At 48.3% G+C, this 21,072-nt stretch overlaps 1 protein-coding gene across 1 annotated transcript; it reads left to right on the forward strand.

Moving 5' to 3' along the window:
- The first annotated feature begins 308 nt into the window (after nucleotides 1-308).
- Nucleotides 309-17,400, forward strand: HJURP (Holliday junction recognition protein). Its single transcript, XM_012434199.2, is given in 10 exon segments — nucleotides 309-475; nucleotides 933-999; nucleotides 2,198-2,253; nucleotides 5,170-5,269; nucleotides 7,517-7,581; nucleotides 9,124-9,216; nucleotides 10,638-10,716; nucleotides 12,664-14,211; nucleotides 14,214-14,251; nucleotides 17,141-17,400. Coding segments are annotated over 10 exon segments (2,211 nt in total). The 5' UTR covers nucleotides 309-379; the 3' UTR covers nucleotides 17,210-17,400.
- Nucleotides 17,401-21,072: the final 3,672 nt, after the last annotated feature.

The raw sequence follows: 21,072 nt of genomic DNA on the forward strand, positions 1-21,072 counted from the left end.
ACTTATCTCCGGTGCACAGCGCATAACATGCATCCCACCGGATCTCGCGCGGCACCGCTGATTAATAAGCTCAAGAGCTGTGCGAGCAACCACCACCTGCCGCGGCGGCCGGAGACCCTCCCTCTTTTCCGTCCTACAGGCTCCTTGAGGCGTGGCTGGACGCTCGGGCGCGGATTGGCCGGGAGGAGCGACGCAAATATGTTTGAAAGGCCCAATCAGCGCCCCTCTTCTCCGCGCTAGCCAATAGAAAACAGAGAGGAAGGCAGGAAGGGCGGAGTCGCCTATTTGAGTTGCGGCGCTCTAGGCCCTGGAGCCCGCGTTGGCGCTGAGGTCGTTGTTGGGTCTGCAGCTGGGTCTACCGCTCGGTCCGCCGCGCGCCATGGAGGGAGAGGGCATGGAAGACGACGCGCTACTGCAGAAGCTCAGGGCCAGTCGCGGCCGCTTCCAGAGGCGCATGCAGCGGCTGTTAGAGAAGGTGAGGCCCCCGAGGGTCCGCCGGGAGGGGAGGCCTTCTGGGCGGAGTGAGTCTGGGAGGGGACGTAGAACGGGAAGGGGAAGGGGCTTTGGAGGCTCGGAGTTGGGAAGCGGGGCTGGGGCTTGGGTGCGGAGTGAAGGGGGAGGTGGAGCTGGGGGCTCTGGGAGGGAAGAAGGAGGCACTGCCGAAGGCTTCGGAGCGGGGAGGGGGAGGAAGGCCTCCGGAGCCGGGAATGGGGAAGCGGGACTGGGGCTCGGGTGCAGAGAAAAGGGCTTGGTGGGGCCGGGGGATCTTGAGAGGGACGAGCGAGGCGGGGTTGGGGGCTCCGCTGTAGAGACTGTGTTTGGGGCGCCCCAGACCAGACTAACAGCCTCTCGCGGGCTGGCGCCGCCTCCGCCCGGGTCTGGGGCTCCTCGTGGCCCTGGGACCTGACAGGAAGCCCTTTTCTCCCTCGCAGTACAACCAACCCTTCGAGGACGCCCCGGTGGTGCAAATGGCCACGCTGACCTACGAGACGCCCCAAGGTAAGGATCATCCTCCCCTTCTGAGTATGCGGGTGAAGAGTGTGAATGGAGTAGTTGAAATCCTTTCCCTGCTCTATTATGAAGTAAGCATTGTTCACCTAATAGGAACCAAAACATTGGTGCCCTTAAACCTGAGAATTAATTGAATTACTTATTAAAGCAATTCCTGAAGAGACAGGTGTCTGCCTCCTGGTTCACATGCCCTCTGCCTTGCCGGGTTGGCATCCCCGCTGGCCACCTCCCCACCGTGGTAGCTTGGGCCAGTTGCTTAGCTGGACTGGTCTCAGTGTCCTCATCTGTGAAATGGGAAGGATGATGACAGTAACATCTCCTGGGTGTGGGTGTTGTAACACTTACTTACAATCCCTATGAAACTCTGGGAACAGGAACACTCACATCGACTTGTTTGCCCTGTTTAGCTTGGAGTAGTAACTGTCTTCCTTGAAGCTCCAAGTACTTGAATAGGGAGAAGAAGACACTCCGTTAAATCGGACTGAAATCGTGTGGATTCTTTTTGGTGAATAGCTGGTGACGCTTTGCACTGCCTGGGGTCAATTCTTCGCATATAGCTTTATAACTAACTCGTTATCACTTAATGAAAACAAACCTCAGAGCAAGTTCTATGTTGTAGTAAACAGGCACAAAAGGTTCACAAGATCGGCTCTTTGAATTAAAAGAAATCCTCCCTTTCTGCCTTTATAGCCAATCCAGGCACATCTGGGTGAAAAGTTTACACAGGCAGAAACTAAAATATTCCAGTGGCAGGTCTCTGTTACCCTTTGGCCTCTGTTTAACATGTAAATTGCCCTTAGAAAGCATTCACTCTGTATATCGGATATAGAGATTGCCTGCAAAAAGTGCTAACTCTATATATAGTATGTAGATTGCCCTCTCTCTATATATTTTAAGGACAGTCGTTGTCATGTATATGTTCCTTGTTTACATTTGACTTTTTGGGCTAATGATGTAATTTAATGAGCCACTGCCTAGTAGGTAGGAGAGATTTCCATGAATGACAAATTTGCCTTAAAAACCTGAAACTTTACCAAGATGAACAACAGCAGGGTATCAGAAACGGCTTGGTTTTAATATTGTACCTTTTTATTCGCCTGTCACTTTGGCTTCCGGTGAATACAGATTGAGCAGAAATTCAGCATTCAGGATTATTTAAATGGTCGTTTTTGTTTCTTTTCTTCAGGATTGAGAATTTGGGGTGGAAGACTAATAAAGGAAAGAAATAAAGGAGAGATCCAGGTATTAAACGTGAAATCTTATTGCCAAATAACCTTGCTGTGGAGGAGTATTGATGTGGGTAAAGGTGTGGGTGTACCCAACCTCAAAGGTTATGTAGAGGCCACCACGAAGCACTTTTTCTCATCTTGACTACACTCTTTCTCTGTTTTTAAGGATTTACTTAGAAGCGTTTTTGCTGTTGCTTGTCAAGTGCAAGGAGGCACTATGTAATGTTTGGCCTTTTTTGTCACCCTGTGTTTCCTGTGTCACAGGCTGAGGGGCTCTGATAACGTGTGCAGAGGCTGGGCCAGCCCCAGCTGGCCACGGTGCCATCCCAGCGAGGGGCTCACTGTGTTGAGACCTTACAGAAAAGACCAAATCCAGTTCCTTCTAGAGAAAAAAAAAAGGGGGAGGAAGAGAGATGAGGGAGGTGCGGTGTGGAGGATCACATATCTTTCCCTCTGCGTTTTTCTACCTTCCAAAGACCTGGGTTTCCCCACCTAGTTGATCTGAGGGTGTTGCAGCTCTGAGACCCATTATTTTAGTAGAAGGTGCTGTTGGCCTTTCTTCAGGGACACCCAGGAGCCCTTTTGCAAGGTTGTCTGGCATTCGATTAATCACTGCCTCTCAGAAGCCACATGGTTCCTCCCCGTGGTCACAGGTCAAGGAACTTATACCCAAGAATGAAAACATCAAGGTTAAGGTGACATAATATTAACAACAAATTTGAAATCAAATCTTCTCGATTAATTATTCTAGTCATAGAAATGTTAAAAGTACCTACAACTCCATAAATGAGCTGATTTCTCTATGCAAAGATGGTCACTAATGCTATTTTAGTACCATGTGATCCCTATAACATTTTTATAAATGCATTTTTTAATCTCACTTTTCCAGTTAATATATATGGAGAACTCTTCATCAACTATTGTATAATTATAAAATTGTATAATTATTTTAAAAACTACTTTTTTAACTCCTCTTCTATTGGTAGGCAATTAGCTATTTGTGGCTTCCTTCATTATAAATAAGAGTTGGCACACTTTTTCCACAAAGGGCCAGATGTAACATATTTTAGGCTTTGCTGGCTGTATGGTCTCTGTTATGACTACTCAGTTCTGTGTTGTAGGGGGATCGTGACCAAAAAAATATGTGAATGAGTATACATGGCTGTGTTCCAATAAAACTTTACTTATAAAGCCCCTGAATGGTTCTCAGAGAAAATCCTGGTCCTTATCTTCTCCCAGTACTAATATGCACCATTTTCAGTAGATGCTGAGAGGTAGGATTATTGGGTTAAAGGATATATACTGTTTTAATTATACATAATAGAGATGTCCACTCATCATTTGAAGATTTATTTAAGGTTTTTGCTTAAAATGTAGGAGGACCCCTACGTGGATCTCCAGAATCTTCAGACCCTTTCTTGGGATTAGGAGGAAACTGGATGTAGTCTGAGATTTCAGCTGGGACATCTCTGACTTCACTGTAATTGCTGTTGGTGACAGTGCCCAGATCCGCCTTCACCTTTTCCCAGACAACTGGGTGCTCCTGCTGCCCTGGAGCCTGCAGGAGGCAGTGGGCCCTAACAGGCCAGGCATTGACCTGTGCTGGTTTGATTATAACACACGCTTGGGCTCTCTTCGTAGCTTATCAGAGCTGCCAGGTAGTTTGGGGTTGGTGTGGATCATCTGCTTCTCCGTGATTCTCAAACCAGGTTCTGCCTCAGACACAGCCACAAAACAACGCTGTAAACTCTAGCTTACGTGATGGTTTCCCTGGAAGCAAAGGTTCTCATATTCTGGAAGTGGGCTTCAGTTACCCCGTAGTGCTTATGGGTAGCCCCAAGTCCCTTGAACCCTCAGAGTTGACACCTGAAGACCATCCCTAATGGTACAGGCCTCACTACCTTCTCACTACCCTGTTCTTATAAGGCTGGGTGGTTCCTAAAATATTAATATTTTAACCAGTTTTGTATCTTGAGTGCTTGAATTTCGCTAATGAGAACCCACCAGTGCCATTCGCTGGGATTATTCATGCTGGAGAGCAGGCTCTGGAGAGCTGAAGCAGGCCTGCCCAGGAGTGTGGCTGCCTGCCCACCAGGTGTCAGGACAAGCAGCTGCCCTTGTGAGTGTAACTTAAGCTTAAACTGACTCCTCCCAGCGTTTTTTTTTTGTTTGTTTGTTTGTTTTGAGACAGAGTCTCACTCTGTTGCCCAGGCTGGAGTGCAGTGGCGTGATCTCGGCTCATTGCAACCTCCACCTCCCGGGTTCAAGCAATTCTCCTGTCTCAGCCTCCCGAGTAGCTAGGTTTACAGGTGCATGCTGCCACGCCTAGCTAATTTTTTGTATTTTTAGTAGAGATGGGGTTTCGTCATATTCCCCAGGCTGGTCTCAAACTCCTGAGCTCAGGTAATCCACCTGCCTCGGCCTCCCAGAGTGTTGGGATTACAGGCGTGAGCCACCATGCCGGCCTTCCTCCTGGCCTTAGGCATTAATACTCCATCACATTCTTTAAAGATCACAGGAAGTCCCCCAGGGGCCACTGGACTATTTCTGTGTTTCCGCTGATGACCTCAGGATAATTTTGTTCTGTTTCAGTTTGGTTTTTCACTTGTCCCAGTCCCTGTCATCCTTGGGCCAGTGTTAGGAGGTGTGAGTTTATCTGTTTGCGCCTGGGCCCCACACTTTCCCTGCTCCTTCCCTACCTTTCAAGTGGCTTTTTGAGTAGCAGCTCTCTGTGCAACCTGAGTGAGCCTCAGCTTCCTCCTCTGCTCTTGAGTCCTCTCATAAGGGGGACATGCAGGGAGAAGAGAAGCCTTGTGGGAGGCTCCTGCTGTCACCTGCGTTAACGAAGAGATTGCAGGTTTGTGACTTTACAGTGACTGAAATGTGCTGTCCCTCAAACAATCATGTCTTTATTAACTTATGCACTCAGAAGGACTCCCTCGTGAGGCCCATGGACAGGACAAATGGCTCCGTGCAAGCTGCAGCCCAGGCTCCTGAGCTTCCCTCGCACCACACAGTCCTGGGAGCCGGTGAGTGTCGCCTTTGTCAGAGAACTGAGGTCAGGAAGGACCAGACCTGACACACCTGTTACAACAGCTGAAAGTTGAGATTCCTCAGTATTAAAAGTTTTTATTTTTTCTAAGGTATATCTTTAAAATCATGTTAAAGTACACTGTTGATTCCTTCTGAGCTCTGCCTTGCCCACAGTTACATCTGTTGCCTGACATATGAATGGTACTCAGGTGGTATTTCTTGAGTAAATAAACATGCCCCTCCATGTGAAAAATTAGTACCCAGATTTAAGATTTGCCCTTACAGGGTGGTGGTGTGAACCCTCACTTCTACAGGGAAGCTTCCCGCCTTGTCTTCCTAGGAGGCTCCTTCCTTTCCCCCAGGCCAGTCTCACTGCCCAGCCCCATCCTGTTCTCTTTTCTCGGGAATCTGTCCCTCACCCCGTCCTTCCATCTTCAGCCTCTGTTCCCTGGATCCATCCATTGGTGTTTAGATGTGCCCAGACTCACCTTAGACACATCAGACCTTTCGTGGCTCTCCCCTGTCCTGGGCCCCTTCCTTTGTCCAGTTCCCTTTACAGCCAGAGTCAAATGACCTGCTCCGTTTGCTGCCATGGATTCCCTACCCCGCCAGCCCCGTGCATTCCTCTCTCGATTCCATTCTGGCTCCATCTCTAAAGCCCAACTCTGGGTGAGGTTTCTCGCAACCCTGTTGCTAAATCCTGTTGGCACTCTCTGGGTTTTATTCTTTGGGTTTTGCCCTCCATAGCATTTAAACCTTCTGGAAGTTCTGGCCTGGGCCTCTGTGGTCGCCTCCATCTTCTTCCTTCACAGCCTGCAGTCTGCTCACCTCCCAGCCCTGCCAGGTGCCCTTTCTGGAGGATTTGTCTGAGCCGCCTTTGCCCCTCACCCGGGTGGAACCATGGCTTCACTGTATGCTGACTATAACCTCCAGCCAGACCTCAACAGGGGGCATGTTATTGCCTAGCAGCCCCTCTGCTTCAATACTTCATGTCCAGATTTGGCACAGCTAACACTCAGCCTGGCAGACAGGCACGCCATCTTCTCTTCTGCACCTCAATACAGGCCCCTACCATCTTTCCTCTAGTGTGAGCCAGAAACCCAGGGTCCTCTTCATCTCAGCCTCTGCCTCATTCCTCATGGCAAGGGCATCCTCTGTCCTGTGCCTTGTGCCTCATGAGCTCTCGTGTCCACCCTGAGCACCAGAACCCATCCCCACCTGGGCTCCCTCTGCCCCACTGACACACCTGTGAATGTGGTCCAGCCACTTCTCTGATGCAACACGTGGCTTCCCATTACTTTTGGGGTAAAGCCAGAACCTAGAATGGGGCCTGAAGGCCCACCTGACCTGCCAACGTGGTCTTCTTACTGCCCCTGGGAAGCCCCTGTGATCCCCAGGCCGGAACAGACCCTGCTTCTTATCTAAGCTCTTTAGACCTGGGTTCCTCTGTTTGTGGCCGTGAAACATTTTTGTCACTAGCCTTTAAATGCCTATCTCTCCTGGACACTGGCCTTCCGGAGCCTCTGTCCACTCTGCCCAGCCCCTTCCCTGGCACCTCGCCTGCACCAACAGTTAGTGATGGGTGTTGAGTTGCTAAAGGGAAGCTGGTGGTCTTTCAGAGTAGAATTGGAAAGCTCTTCATGAGGATATTTACCTGTGATGCTGTGTGGTTACTGCTGTTAATCCAGATTTTAACTATAAATCCTTAGGTCCAGGAATATCCCCGACTGCTTGAAATCACAGGAAATAGTTATTTGGCAGCTGTACTGCTCAGTATGGCACCCACCAGCCCCCTCTGGATGATATTTAAATGAATCGAAAGTCAAATAAAATTTTAAATCCGTTTCTTCAGCCATAGTGGCCACATTCCAGCTGTTCAGTGGCCCCATGTGGCTAGTGGCGGGCCTGGGACAGCAGACAGAGAACTTTCCATGGTCACTGTAAGTTCTGTTGGGCAGTGCTTGACTTGAACGTCTCAACTTCCAGGCTCAGAGGCCGTGGAAAGCTGGAGGTGGTGCAGAATCTGCCTTTCTTTACTCCATGGCCCCAGGCAGATTCCCGTTCCAAGGGGTTCTCTGGGTTAGTAAGAACATGGACAGTCACAGATGACTCCAGTGGGTGCAACCTTGAAGCAATGGGGATTTTTACTGTAGAACTTACTCGATGTGATACCTTCTGTCCTTGAGAGGAAAATGCACTCTTTCCTAAAAATCCTGATTGGTATTTACTTGTTTGATTTCTAGATTCCAAAAGCGGTGATGTTGATGTCACTTCAGACCAGGAAGAGTCAGTGGCTTGGGCCTTAGCGGTAAGTCCTACCTTTAATAATGAATGGACAGAGAGGGCGCTTGGGGGCTCAGGGGTGGATCCATCAAAGCCCATGTGGCCTGGGGCAGGCAGCATTGCCTGCACCCTTCTGGAAATCCTCTCCTGAGGCTGGCTTTTGCTACTTCCAAGTCTTATGCTGTCCAGATTCCCTTAGGGGGTAAGTCACTCCTTTTCAGTCTAGCACTTGGCAGCCAATTCTACCCCCAGTGCAAGCCTGATTCCTGATGATTTTCACTCTGCAGATAAAGCTGTCAGTGTGGTTGACAGGGCGCCATTTGCCTTGATGAGCACACGAGGGCTCTCGGTCTGCCCCACAGAGGCAGGGTCAAAAGAGAAGTGCTCTAGGAAGTATTTCCATGTCTGCCCTCAAAAGCCCCAAGTCACAGGGTTGCCTCATTGGGCAGCCATCACTAACCTAAACAGTAACTGTCATTTAAATGTCTTGTTTCCTAGAGTACCCCAGGGTCACAGAAACCACCCATATCCTTATAGGATGTGCCTCTTACCCTCCTTCGTTGGGTTACATGAGAATTCACACAGAGCTTAACCTGCTCAAGCATTTTTCCTGGCCCCCATGTCACCCCTGTCACCTACTAGAATAGCTGGTGCACGGTTTTCCTCTAAAATTGCTACTTTTGCACAGAGAGTTTCCCATGCACCCATGTGTGACTTTCAGTGACTAAGAAGAAAAAGGCAGTGGCCCTGGGGGAGAAAGTGGGTACTTACTGAGGGCTTATGTAGGGATTGGCAGCAAAGGGAAAGTGGGTGGGGCCAAGAGTCAAGAACCAAAGTGCCAGCCCCACTCCACAAAGGATGAAGGGTGATGCCCTTCTCTTTCCAGTGTCTGGCAGGGGAGGGGTAGGGCAGCCTCCTGTGCTGGAGCACTGAAGTTCCGTTTTTGTTTTTGATTTCTTTGGGATGGAGTCTTGCTCTGTACCCAGGCTGGAGTGTAATGGCACCATCTTGGGTCACTGCAACCTCTACCTCCTGGGTTCATGCAGCTGTCCTGCGTCAGCCACTCAAGTGGCTGGGACTACAGGTGCCCACCATGCCCAGCTAGTAGATAAAGGATTTCACCATGTTGGCCAAGCTGGTCTTGAACTCTTGGCCTCAAGTGATTCACCTGCCTCAACCTCCTAAAGTGCTGGGATTACAGGCATGAGCCACCACACCCAGCCAGAAGCACTGAATTTCTTATAAACTTACCAGTTTTATTACCAGTAGTTGAGTCCTAAACTCACCTAAGAATATTCAGATGGTTAGATATATTTTTTTCTTGTCTAGAAACGCTGTCATAAACTTCTCCAGACTTGGTTTTATTTTGTTTTTTTTTTGTCTTTTTACATTCTTTTGGGTTATTAACACAGCAGGAGATGAAAAAGTGACTCAATAACATCATGGAGGTGAAAGTGACTTTGAGTAACATCATGTAAAGATTTGTACATTAGTGAGCTTGCCAGTTTGTTCCAGAATCCAAAAGGTCAGAAGCTCTTAAAAATTTTGACTTCTCTTTTTTGATCAGCCTGCAGTGCCTCAAAGCCCTTTGAAAAATGAGTTAAGAAGGAAATACTTGACCCAAGTGGATATACTGCTACAAGGTGCAGAGTATTTTGAGGTAATCTGATTCCCAGTATTTGTTTTTATATAATACATTGAGGTACAGTGTTACCATACAGAACCCGTAAAGAGCATTTGGAGTCATGATTTCCAAATTGTTTTATTCACATGCTGAGATACTTGCTCTTCTTGAATAAACACTCCAGGTCCCCCAGGGCAGCACCATCAGGAAGGTGGGAGCCCTGGCAGAGGCATTCTGCCCACTGTTCTGAGACAGCTCACAGAAAAATGTAGTGGGGCAGCCAGGCATGGTGGCCCAGGTCTGTAATCTCAGCATTTTGGGAGGCCAAGGCAGATGGGTCACTTGAGGTCAGGAGTTCAAGACCAGCTTGGCCAACAGGGTGAAACCCTGTCTCTACTAGAAATACAAAAATTAGCCAAGTGTGGTGGTGAGCGCTTGTAATCCTAGCTACTCTGGGGCAGGAGAATCGCTTGAACCTGGGAGGTGGAGGTTGCAGTGAACCGAAATCATGCCACCGCACCCCAGCCAGGGCAACAGAGCAAGACTCTGTCACAAGAGAAAAAAGTCTGTGAGGGCCACACCGGGGCTCATTAAGAGCAGCCCCAGCCTCTGGACCGGGATTTGAAGCTGCATAGTTAGGGAAGCAGTAGTCCCTGCCTTCCCTGGTATGGCCAGGCTAGGATCAGCTGCAAGGTGAGGTGGCTGACCCTTGGCACCTGTCCCACCTGTTCAGAGGTCAGGGGATGTGATGGCATGAGAGGTGGGCACGCTCACCCACTGCCCCCTCTCAAGGTCTGTGCCCTCTATCATAGAATAAAGGACATTGCAACACCAAATACCTAGGAAGTACACATTGCAGAATAAAATTCATCTCCAGGAAAGGCAGCAGGCTCACAGGGGTGTATCTGTTTTCTTACCGTGCTGCTGACCAGTGGAAAGCCTGTATTTGAGGACCACTGACTTAGTGGATGCACCTGAATGCTTTTTCCTTTATTCCAAGGCAGCAAGTGGTGTCCTCTTGGTTGCTGTGTTGATCCAGGGAACAGATTAGGGTTAGAAGCAGCTCTATCGGGTCTTCTTTGTCCACCATCCACCTGGCCTCTGGGTGTTCTTGTGGTCCAAGTATAATGGTAGACAAAGCTACCAGTGCCCCCAGGGTAAGAAGTAACTGGCAGATGAGTGCTGACTGTGGCTGGAAGCTATCCTAGAGACCACGTCAAGTGTCCAGATCTTACTAGGATACTTTTTCCTTCCACTGCCCAAAGCCCAGCTGGCCACTGTCGTCACGTTCACACACTTGTCAGCATGGCTATGCTAAGATGCACAGTCCATGTTGAAAGGGAAGCAGCTCCTTACACCATCCTTGGGGATGTCGCATTGTCAAGAGAGAACCCAGCTCCTTGTACCCATTTGACACCTGGCAACTTTTTTGTTGTAACCACTGGCTCTGATTTCAGTATGCAGCTAACAGAGCTGGAAAGGATGCACGTGTGATTCTGCTCCCTTCACCGGCCTCACCCGCCATGCCTGCCCCTGGTGAGTGTGACACAGAAACTGTGAACTGTGCATGCCTCCTTCACTTTCATTGGAGCTGCGTGGCCCCTCAGCGCTGCTCACACTGGGCACACCATCATTTCCTGTTGTGTTTCATCAACATAAATTGTTAGAGATATACTTGCATTTCATAGGAAGATGAAGATGTTTTAAAATGAGCTGTTTGCTCCCTTGCAAGTCTGCTCTTTATTCCAGCTTACTAGTTTGAAAAGTTTTGCATCTCCAGAAGCACAGGAGGAGTACGATGAACAGCCTTCATATGTTTCACAATTAACATGTTGTCATATTTGCTTTGTCACCCCCCACACACACACGTGGACACACAGTATTTATTTGCATTTGTGTACACATTTATCCCTAAATGCTTTACACATACCTCCAAGAATCGGGTAATTCTCCTTTGTGACTACGATACGCTTAACACATGCCAGAAATTGACCACTGATAGAGTACAGTTTTACCCATTGTGCCAGTGATGTCCTTTGCAGCCTTTCTGGTTTTTCTGACTGTTTCCAGACCCACTCAGGCTGGTGCTACCGGTGCGTTTAGTCTCCCCCCATCAAGAGCAGCTCCTTGGCCTTCTCTCCCTCGTGGCCACCTTTCATATTACCGTCTTTCTTGAGTAGTCCAGGCCAGTAGTTTTGCAGAATGTCCCTGAATTGGGACCTGATTGCTTCCTCGTGGTTAGGTTCATGTTAAACATTTTTGGCAAAACTACTACAGGGATGGCGTGTCCTCTCAGAACATCTGGTCAGTCTGTCCCATTCTTGGTGACTTTTGAGGCCGGTCATTGAGTTAAAGTGAGACCTGCCCAGTTTCTTACTGCGACAGGCCCTTTTTCCTTGGGGTCATCTGTGTGTGATTCTTTGTGATCTCCTAGGAACTCTTTCTCTAAAAACTTCTCACCTGGTGATTTAGGAACCAGCACTGAGGATCACCTGAGTGATGGTTCCAGCCCAGGCCGTTTCTGTCTCTGCCATTTCTTGGCACATGCCAGTTGGCATTCCTCTATTCAAAAGAGCTATCTCCCCTCTGGTTCTTTTTTTCCCCCCCCTTTCTTTTAGTACCCTCTTATACCTTGATTTATTTTTATTTTTTTTTAGAATCAGTAGGAATTCATGGAGTCTTTTGTTCTTTAATTCACATGTTACAACCCATTGCCAGTATTCAAGTTGACGCTTAAGTAGCCCCCAGGTAGCCCCTTTTAGGCTGGCTTTTGTGTCGTGTGATGCAACTCCATGCGCTTTTGAGCTCTTCACCCCTGCCCTGATGCCATATTTGCCTCTCCCAGTTATCACCAGCCTCAGTGAGGTAACAGGCGCTCATCTGGTCAGTCGTACAGCACAAAATAACTCTGGCATTGCAGCACCTTACCACTCTTCTCAACAATCTAAACAAGCTTCAAAATTTCCAAGCAGCTGTTTTTATCCTTAGTCCTTTAAGAGGCAGACATTCAGCGTATTTAGACTCTTTTTTTCTCTTTCAGTTATCAGGTTAACATACAGGTTTATTTTTTCTGTTTGTATTCAGTTTTAGGGTTTTTCCCCAGGAAGCATTTAATATGATGCAAAAGTCAGAGCTCTATGAAGGGGTTTGTTTAGAGCCCTTATGCCCCCACCCATCTCTGTAGTGAACGGTGTCGTCATTATTCAGTTTCTAATTCGCTTTTGAAAAGGCGTCCATCTTCTAAACAGCCCAGAGGGAAGGGAAGGCACGTTTGGGAAATGTACGATGGAGAGTAGAAATCAAATTTTGATAGCAAAGAAGAAATCTCTGAGAAGAGCCTACTCCTACGCAACTGTGGTGTTTTTGTTTTTACTATTGCTTAAAAAAACGCAGTCCTGATCCAGTCTTAAGTTCTGTCCTCTGTGCACACGGATGGTTTAGAACGGTAGCACACCTTTACTTTATGTGTGTCTTTTCTCCCAGGATACTGCGGTTCTGTCTCCGGAAAGAGTCCTGGTGACCCAGCGAAACCAGCGCCATCTCCCAGAGAATGGTGTCCTTCACATACTTCCTCCACAGATATGGCCTTAGTACCTAGAAATGACAGCCTCTCCCTACAAGAGACCAGTAGCAGCAGCTTCTCAAGCAGCCAGCCCTTTGAAGATGATGGCATTTGCGACGTGACCATCAGTGACCTGTATGCGGGGATGCTGCATTCCATGAGCCGGCTGTTGAGCACAAAGCCATCAAGCATCATCTCCACTAAAACATTCATCGTGCAAAACTGGAACTCCAGGAAGAGGCACAGATGTAAGAGCAGGATGAACAAAACATATTGCAAAGGAGGCAGGCGTTCTCAGAGGAGCCCCAAGGAGAGCTTTGTGACCTGCTCTGAGCCTGTGAAAGAGACAGGAGCATTAAGAGACTGCAAGAACTCACTAGATGTTTCTTGCCGTAAGACAGGTTTAAAATTGGAAAAAGCTTTTCTTGAAGTCAACAAACCCCAAATCCATAAGTTACATCCGAGTTGGAAGGAGCTGAAAGTGACACCCTCGAAGTATTCTTCCTTGGCTTATTTCAGCTCCAGTGCAACGCATAACCTTGATAAGGAAAACAGATTTAGGACATTAAAATGGTTAATTTCTCCTGTAAAAATAGTTTCCAGACCAAGAATACGACAGGGCCACGGAGAGAACCATCAGAGGGAGATTGAAATCCGATTTGATCAGCTTCATCGGGAATATTGCCTGAGTCCCAGGAGCCAGCCTCGCCGGATGGGCCTACCGGACTCCTGGGCCGTGAACTTGTACAGAGGGGGTCCTGTGAGCCCCGGTGGCCTTCAGGGCTTAGAAACCTGCAGGCTGAGTTTACCTTCCAGCAAAGCAAAAGCAAGAAGTTTAAGTGAGACTTTTGAAAACCTGGGCAAAAGTTGTCTGGAAGCGGGTAGGTACCTGCCCAAGAGCGATTCCTCTTCATCACTTCCAGAGACCAACCCCACACACAGCCCAGCTCGCACGCAGCAGACGTCTGATCTTCGTGTTCAAGGAAACCATTCTGGAATAGTTAGAAAATCAGTGTCGCCCAGCAAAACTCTTTCAGTCCCAGATAAAGAAGTGCTAGACCATGGAAGGAATCGTTACGATGAAATAAAAGAAGAATTTGACAAGCTTCATCAAAAGTATTGCCCCAAATCCCCTGGGCAGATGAAGGTGCCTTTATGTATTGGAGTCTCTCCAGATAAAGCAAGTACGGAAGCTGGGTATCAAGCAGACAGCTTTTTAGAAAAATTAAATCCAGACCCTCGCTTCCAGGGTTTCTGGAAGTTGCCATCATCACCCCTGGGGTGCAGAAAAAGTCTACTGGGCTCAACTGCAATGGAGGCTCATTTGTCTACATGTGTTGCTTGTGCCACCAGGAGGGACCATCAGTTCCCTGCGAAAAGACCCAGGTTATCAGACCCCCAGGGCTCCGGACGCCAGGCCGATGCCCGGGGTGCCTCAGGTGGGGTGGACAACGCTGTCAGACCGGGAGAACAGGCAGCTCTTCACAGCCCAACTCAGAAGAGAGGAAGGTGCGTTTCTGTTGATTGAATGTGGTGTCCTACGTGAGTGACCACTCCTTGGACAGACGCTTTTTATTTTATGGGAGGATCCTTTGTGCCACTTTTAGTAAATCTCAACCGAATTCTTACGTAAGTGTTCGTTTTCCGAGCATTCTCCCAAACGCTTTTCCTTCCTGTAAAATCAGTGTCTATTAATGTTTTCCTGTGTTAGATGCATCGAGGTGGAGCAGATGTTCTTGCAAAAGTTTCACACACTTTCCATTCGTGTGCATTCAGAGGTCTTTCCGCAAATCCTCACGTACTACATTTGATTCATCTTTGTCAAACCTTCTTTCTGACCTCTTCATCTGACACACTCAGAAAATAGCTGTTGTAAGGTGAAACTGATCTAAAGCAAGTGACTTCCTGTCTACTTCTGGATTCCTGATAGGGACAGGGCATGAGTGGCCTGGGAGAGCCACAAGCATAGTTTTCTCACAGGTGTGAGAGGCGCCCTGCAGTTCATCTCAGTGCTCCCTGTTCTGACTTCTGCACCTCGTTTTGCAGCTTAATATGTGCGAATCATGTCAGCTAGAGTTGTAGTCTAGGTGTGCCCTTTGATTTTCTTGAGAGACGGGGGCAGGGAGGTGTTAGTGGGGCCCGTCAGTGTGGGCAGGTACCTTTGTTGCATGAAGGGCTGGATTCCCCAGCACAGCTGCTCTGTGTGTCCACAGCCAGGATCTGGAGGATGTGACTCTTAACTCAGTGCCACGGCTCACCCACAGGCTGACGGGACTTGACTGTGGGTTCGATTTGGCCAGTTTCTTTGGGTTTTGTGTGTTTGTGGTTCCAGCAGGTGAGGCGGTGTCTCCAGTATCGTCTTCCATTGTACCTGACCCTGGTGATATGCCTTTTCTCAGAGATCATTTGGGTGGACACTGCTTCCCATAAATGTCCCATTTTCTGTTTCTCCCCCCGGAGCTCACCTGGCCTGCGAACTGCCCATCCAGCTCAGAACCAGGGTCTGGTATGCCTTGTTCCTTCAGTGGCGCCTGCCTTCGAAGCCTGCGCATGACAGAGACCACACTCTCAGAACACCAGCGGCCTCCTGTGGCCTAAGCTGTCTGGTGCCTTTCTCACTGTCACTGTCTTCCCCCAATGCCCTGGGACTGCTCCAGGGTCTGCCATAGGACAGCCCTTCCCTTTCCTTCCAAGGGAGCTTCGGCCGGCATTCTCTCCCCTTGCTTTCCAGTTCGTTGCTATCGCATCCCCAGACTCCACCCACTGCTCAGCTGCCTGCTCTCTGCAGGTGACCCGCACTCTCCCAGGGGGTGCAGATGCTGGGTGCTGCGGTGGGGTGCAGTCTGGACACGGGCCATTCTTGTAGGTTAGCGCACAAGGTAGAAACCTTTTGGCTCAGGCTCCTTGGCTTAGTTCTAGAAGCTCCCAGGTTTGGTTAAGTCATTTCCGTGTATGAAGTCATACTGTGTGAGCTAACCAGAAGCAGAAGAAACGAGCCTCGTCATTTGTCTTCCCAGTTGAGGACGGACGGACGTAAGTGTTCAGGTATTGGGAAAGGTTTCTCTCTGCAGGGCCCCAGCTAGGGTCAGGGGCACTGTGTGGGCAGGGCCCCCAGAGCTCCTTCCCTGGCAGTGCATGGCTGACAGCAGAGTCTCTCCCTCTGGTCTTGGTCTCCAACTGTTTGCCTGATGCCCTGCTCCTGTGCCCACTTGACGTTTTCACACCAAACCACTGGCCAGGTACTTTCAGCCACAGGTAGTGAAGCGTTTGAGAATCTCAGCCGCATCTTCATGGCATGGAGGCTGCTTTGAGAGCGAAGCTTATGTGTTCTGTTTAACGGATGACCTCAGGATTCTCAGTTGAAAGGGGAGCATTACACCGAAAACAACTCCTGGCCAAGAGAGTGATCTGAGGTTTCTCCTGGCCTCCCACTCATCAGAGCTCCTGTGCTCTGCTCTCCCTGCTTGTCTAAACCTAACTGCGTTTTCTCAGAGAGTGCCCCAGCTCTTCTTTTACCATCGTCCTGCCCCTGGGATTCTGTCTTGTGCCTTTCACTGAGTTCCATAATCTGCTGGCACCGTACCAGTCGCCTGAGGTCCTCTTTCCATGTATGACGTCCTGCCCCGGTGCTCCGTGCAGAGGCTTCTGTCTTGCTTTTTCACCTGCTCAGCCTAAAGGGCTTTCTTCCGGCCCAGCCACACAGGAGGGGCCTCGGCCTTGCAGAGAATGTTGTGAGGTTGTATTGCTATGGGGCTGGAGAGGGACCGTCTTGAGGACTCAGCCCTTGGTGGCCCAGGAGGGCCCTCCTCCCAGTATCCCTGGAATTTGATAGCAAGTCAAATCGTGAACACCCCAGGTTTCATTTTAAACCACAATATAAACATATTTAACTGGTTTCCTATTTTTCTGCTTTTCTTGCTTAAATGATAAATTTCTTAAGGAAAAAGACCAAATCTTCATGAGCTGCAACTATGTGTGCCAGGCCATGTTGAACTGTTTTTACGCCTTTTCTTCTTTAATCCCCACCAGAACCCCTTGATTAGATGGATTCTGTCCAATAGGCAAGCTCTCTCTCCTTTTAATAGATAAGAAGTAGCTTGAGTCTTAGAACGCCTAAATTCACTTGTGCAGTGCTACCTGGGCCAGGGTGTGCGATGTGGACTTCTCCACCAGCTTGTGCTGTCCTGGGGGAGTATGTGGGATTGGGTGGGGGGATTGCCTTTACATTTTTGTTGTTTCTCTAACATAACTTATTTATTTAATGTAATGCCATTTTCTGTAAGTATTTTTATATATGCAGTGGAATAAATAGAAAACAGTTAACCTTTTAGTGGCTAGCGTTGGGAATTCTAGTAGAATTTTGCTAACATCATTTTCTTTGTCTTTTTTTTTCCCTAGAGGAAAGAAGAACACATCTTACAGGATGGAAGAGAAAAGTGGTATTGTGCTAGAAAAATTCAAAGCTAGTCTGTAGCTAGGTTATTGTGGAATGTTATTTCTCTTGCTCTCTGTATTTTTGTTTTGTTTTTAATTCTCGAGACATGTGAGGAGTTGGTTGACTTCTCTGCCTTTAAGGCAATTAGTGAAATTGGCTCCATCAGAGATGACCCTCGAGTTCTTGCTGTAGAAATTATGTGAATAAAGTTGCTCAATTAGAATTTTTAGCGTTCTCTTTGATAGGCCTCTTTTTCTCATGTGTTCTCTTTTAAATTTAGACATGTCCAGAGAATCCTCCCTTCTGTTTCCCATTTCATTAGAGGATATTGTTTGCTTGTGAAACCTTGAGTTTGAGCCCTGCGTGCAGTGACCCTTGAAGAAAAATCAACAGTCCTGGCGGTCCTAGATACTCCTGCAGCCACAGCGCCCATGACTCCTCATGATTCTTATTGGAGCCATTGCTGACAGGATATCATGGTGGCGTTTTTGTAATGAAATATTACACATATTCAGAATACGCTGGTGAAACTCATGCTGGAATAGTTAATATATTGCCATGTGTGTTTTGGGTTGCTTTTTAATGAAAGGTTTAAAATGAGATTAAATCACACATTTTTCATTCTTGCCTGCCTTCCCAGGCAATGGCTCTCCTGCTGTTGGCAGGTATCACCCCCGACCCCGGCCCATATCCCGTCTCCCTACGTCTTATGTTGGGACCGTGTTACCCGTATGTGTGTGTGTGCGTTCAGGCTGCCGTAGCAAAATGCTGAAGACCAGGTGGCTTAAACAGTAAACATTTATTTTGTCACAGTTTTGAGAGACTAAAAGTTTGAGACAAGGGAGCCAGTATGGTTGGGCTCCAGCAAGGACTCTTCCTGGCTGGCAGAAAGCTGTCTTGTTGCTCTGTCCCCACAAGCTGGAGACAGCGAGGTCTCTGGTGTCTTAGGCGGGCACTAATCCCATCATAAGGGCCCCTCACTCATGACCTTATCTCAGCCTAATCACCTCCAGAAAGCCCCATCTCCAGTGCCATCATGCCAGGGGCTAGGGCTTAACCATATGAACTTGAGGGACACATTTCCATCCATACCCTGTGAGTCAGTCAGGAGGGCAGCCACTGCTGAGAGCTGAGACCCTGGCTGGGTGCTGCAGACCTCACAGAAGGCTCATTTCTTCAAAGAACAGGCTGACAGACAGTGGACTGCTGGCTCAGGCTCAGCCAGGGCCAGGATGGCCCCTACAGATCTAGAACTTTCCCTCAGGCCTGCTACTTCCTAAGAACAATACAACCCACCCTTTCCTCTTCAGGAAAACCATCACTGCGACCCAGAACTGCTTGTTCCTCTCCTCCCCTGACGCAGCAGACTGCTGAAGCCTCATTGGGCAGGCCAGGCCTGGCTGTAGAGAGGCCAGCGTTCTGTCACCCAGTGGAGGAAGGTAGGCATGGGTCTTAGCCAACTTACAGGATCTAATAAGGGACCTGTAAACTATACAGAGCTTAGTCTCTGTGCTTCAAACTATATGAGTAACAATACTGTACATATGCTACAGTTTTGTTTCATCAAGAGACTGCATGTGATGAGCTGATAAATGTGGGCATCTGGTTTTGAGATCTCTAGGTGGTTTATGGTCCTGGGTGTCTGTGAACGGGAGCAAAACACCCATGATCCTTGTGCGTGGGACACACCTAGAGGTGAATTACGGGTCATGGATGGATGTGCCTTGAACTTCCCTAATTATGGCCAAATGGCTGCTCCAGTTTTCCCAATGTCTGGCAATATAAGAGGGACCTTTTCCCCACATCATCGCTGCCAGTCTGAGCTCTGGCAGGTGTGAAATGTGTTGCTTCACATTTGCTTTCTCTTGATAACTTGTTGAGTGTGTCTTCCTGGGAGTCCTGGTTTTTTAAATGTCCTCAGGACACTGGTTTTATATTTGCCTCTTTTTTCTTGATTTGGATGTATTCTGGATCCAATGATATGAAACAATCCAGTTTTATATAAGTTGAAAGTAACTTAGCTACGGTTTGTCTTTTGACTTTGTGGTATTTTATTGTATGGAAGTTTCATTTTAACACAGTGCTATGGTTTGGATGCCATTTGTCTTAATATTTAATTGCAGATGTAACTCTGGGGCCTAGTGGCAGGTTTTTGGGTCATGGGAGTGAACACCGATGAATAGATGGATGCTGTCTTGAAGGAGTTGTAAGGCCGGCTGCCTCGCTGAAGAGCCAGACGGACACACTTATCTCTCTTCATGCTAACTCCCCACACACACTCCTATCTGGCCTCTCCATGCAGGCTCCACACGCCCACTCCTGCATTCCTCGCTCGTCCCTTTCAACAAGAAAAAATTAAAAAGCCTGCCGGAAATTGTCCAGCGACAGTTTAACATTGAACTTCCCTTAACCAATAAAACTGTCTGCTCTTTGTTTCCCTAACAATCAATCAAACTTCCCCACCAGTGAACCTGTCTGTTCTTTGTCTCCTTAGCCCCACCTAACTGCCAGTGGCTACTCACCCCATCAGTATCTCAACTCCCCTTAACCAATAAAACTATCTGCTCTTTGTTTCCCTAACAATCAATCAACTCTCCTTACCAATAAAATTGTCTGCTCTTTGTTTCCCCAATAACCAATCAACTACCTACACTTCTTATAAAAACCCCATGCCCTGAGAAGCCCATTGCGACTTCTCTGGCCCCTTTCTTGGACCACAGAACCTCGCCCGAGAGCTAAATAAATTGGATTCTCATTTTTCTTCACTGGCCTCAGTTTCCTCATTTCAACTCAGCAATATACCTTACAGGAGTGAGTTCTCACTCGCTCTGGCCTGTGCACCTGCCCACTCACCTTTGTGCTTTTCCACTGTGTCTCGAGGTAGCACAAGGCCCTCCCCAGAAGCCGAGCCGATGCCAATGCCATGCTCTTGGACTTTACAGCCACCAGAATTGGGAACTAAACAGACCTTTTCTGTATAAATTACCCAGACATGGGTATTCTGTTTTAGCAACGCTAAACATACTAATGCAGATAACTTCTCCTTTTTCCGACTTCTGCTGTTACTTTTAAAAGAAAAACTACCATACTCTCAGGATCAAAAATACTGTACTGTCTTAAATTTTGCTCTCTCCATTTAGGTCTATAAACCATCTGGAAAAGTTTCTGCACAGGCATGAAGGGAGAGCCAGTTGTACAGATGTACAGCTGCCTCCTTGTACTGTGTTGAGCGGTGAGCCCTCCCCACTGCAGCAGTGGTGTTCAAGCTTGTTTAGCAGCAATGCTGTTCATCACTTGGCAGGAAATCACTTCACCATTTGCTCCATGGGAGGCACACAACAGTTTGAAGACCACTGTTCCAGAGAAGGCTTTACCATGGGTGGGTTCTGGGGCAGCATAACAGCTCTCTCCTGTTGATGGCACCCCGATGGTAAATTCCTTCGGCAGTTGTACTGGGAATGGTTTGGAAGTCCTGGTTTACCTGCTCTGGGGGCACCTAGACTATTCTGATGGCCCAAGCATAGGAAAAGCCTTCCCCACACTTCCCCTCTCTTCCCCTACATGTTCTTAGACATGGGGCTAATTTCTCCTTTTTGATCAGGAGCCAGATTATGTTCCAGGCTTCACTGGGCTCCGGTTCCAACAGTCCAAACTTGGTAACTTTAAGCCTCAAAGGGAAGGATGAGGGTGGGCCTGGAATAAATGTCAGTTCCTCCATGCAGCCTCCCTGGATTGCCTCCAGACTTGATGCACACCCACCCTCCTGTGCCACTGCAGCACTTCCACCCTGGCTGCAGTCGTCCCTCTGATGTGTGTTGTGGTCAGGTGCTTTCCTTTTAAGAAGGGTCCCTGAAGGCGGGCTGGACACACTAGGCCTCCCCTCGCTGCTTGGCAC

The sequence above is a fragment of the Aotus nancymaae genome, unplaced genomic scaffold (genome assembly GCF_030222135.1).
Source record: "Aotus nancymaae isolate 86718 unplaced genomic scaffold, 86718_ANA_hifiasm-v0.15.2.pri h1tg000008l, whole genome shotgun sequence".
Taxonomy (NCBI): Eukaryota; Metazoa; Chordata; class Mammalia; order Primates; family Aotidae; genus Aotus; species Aotus nancymaae.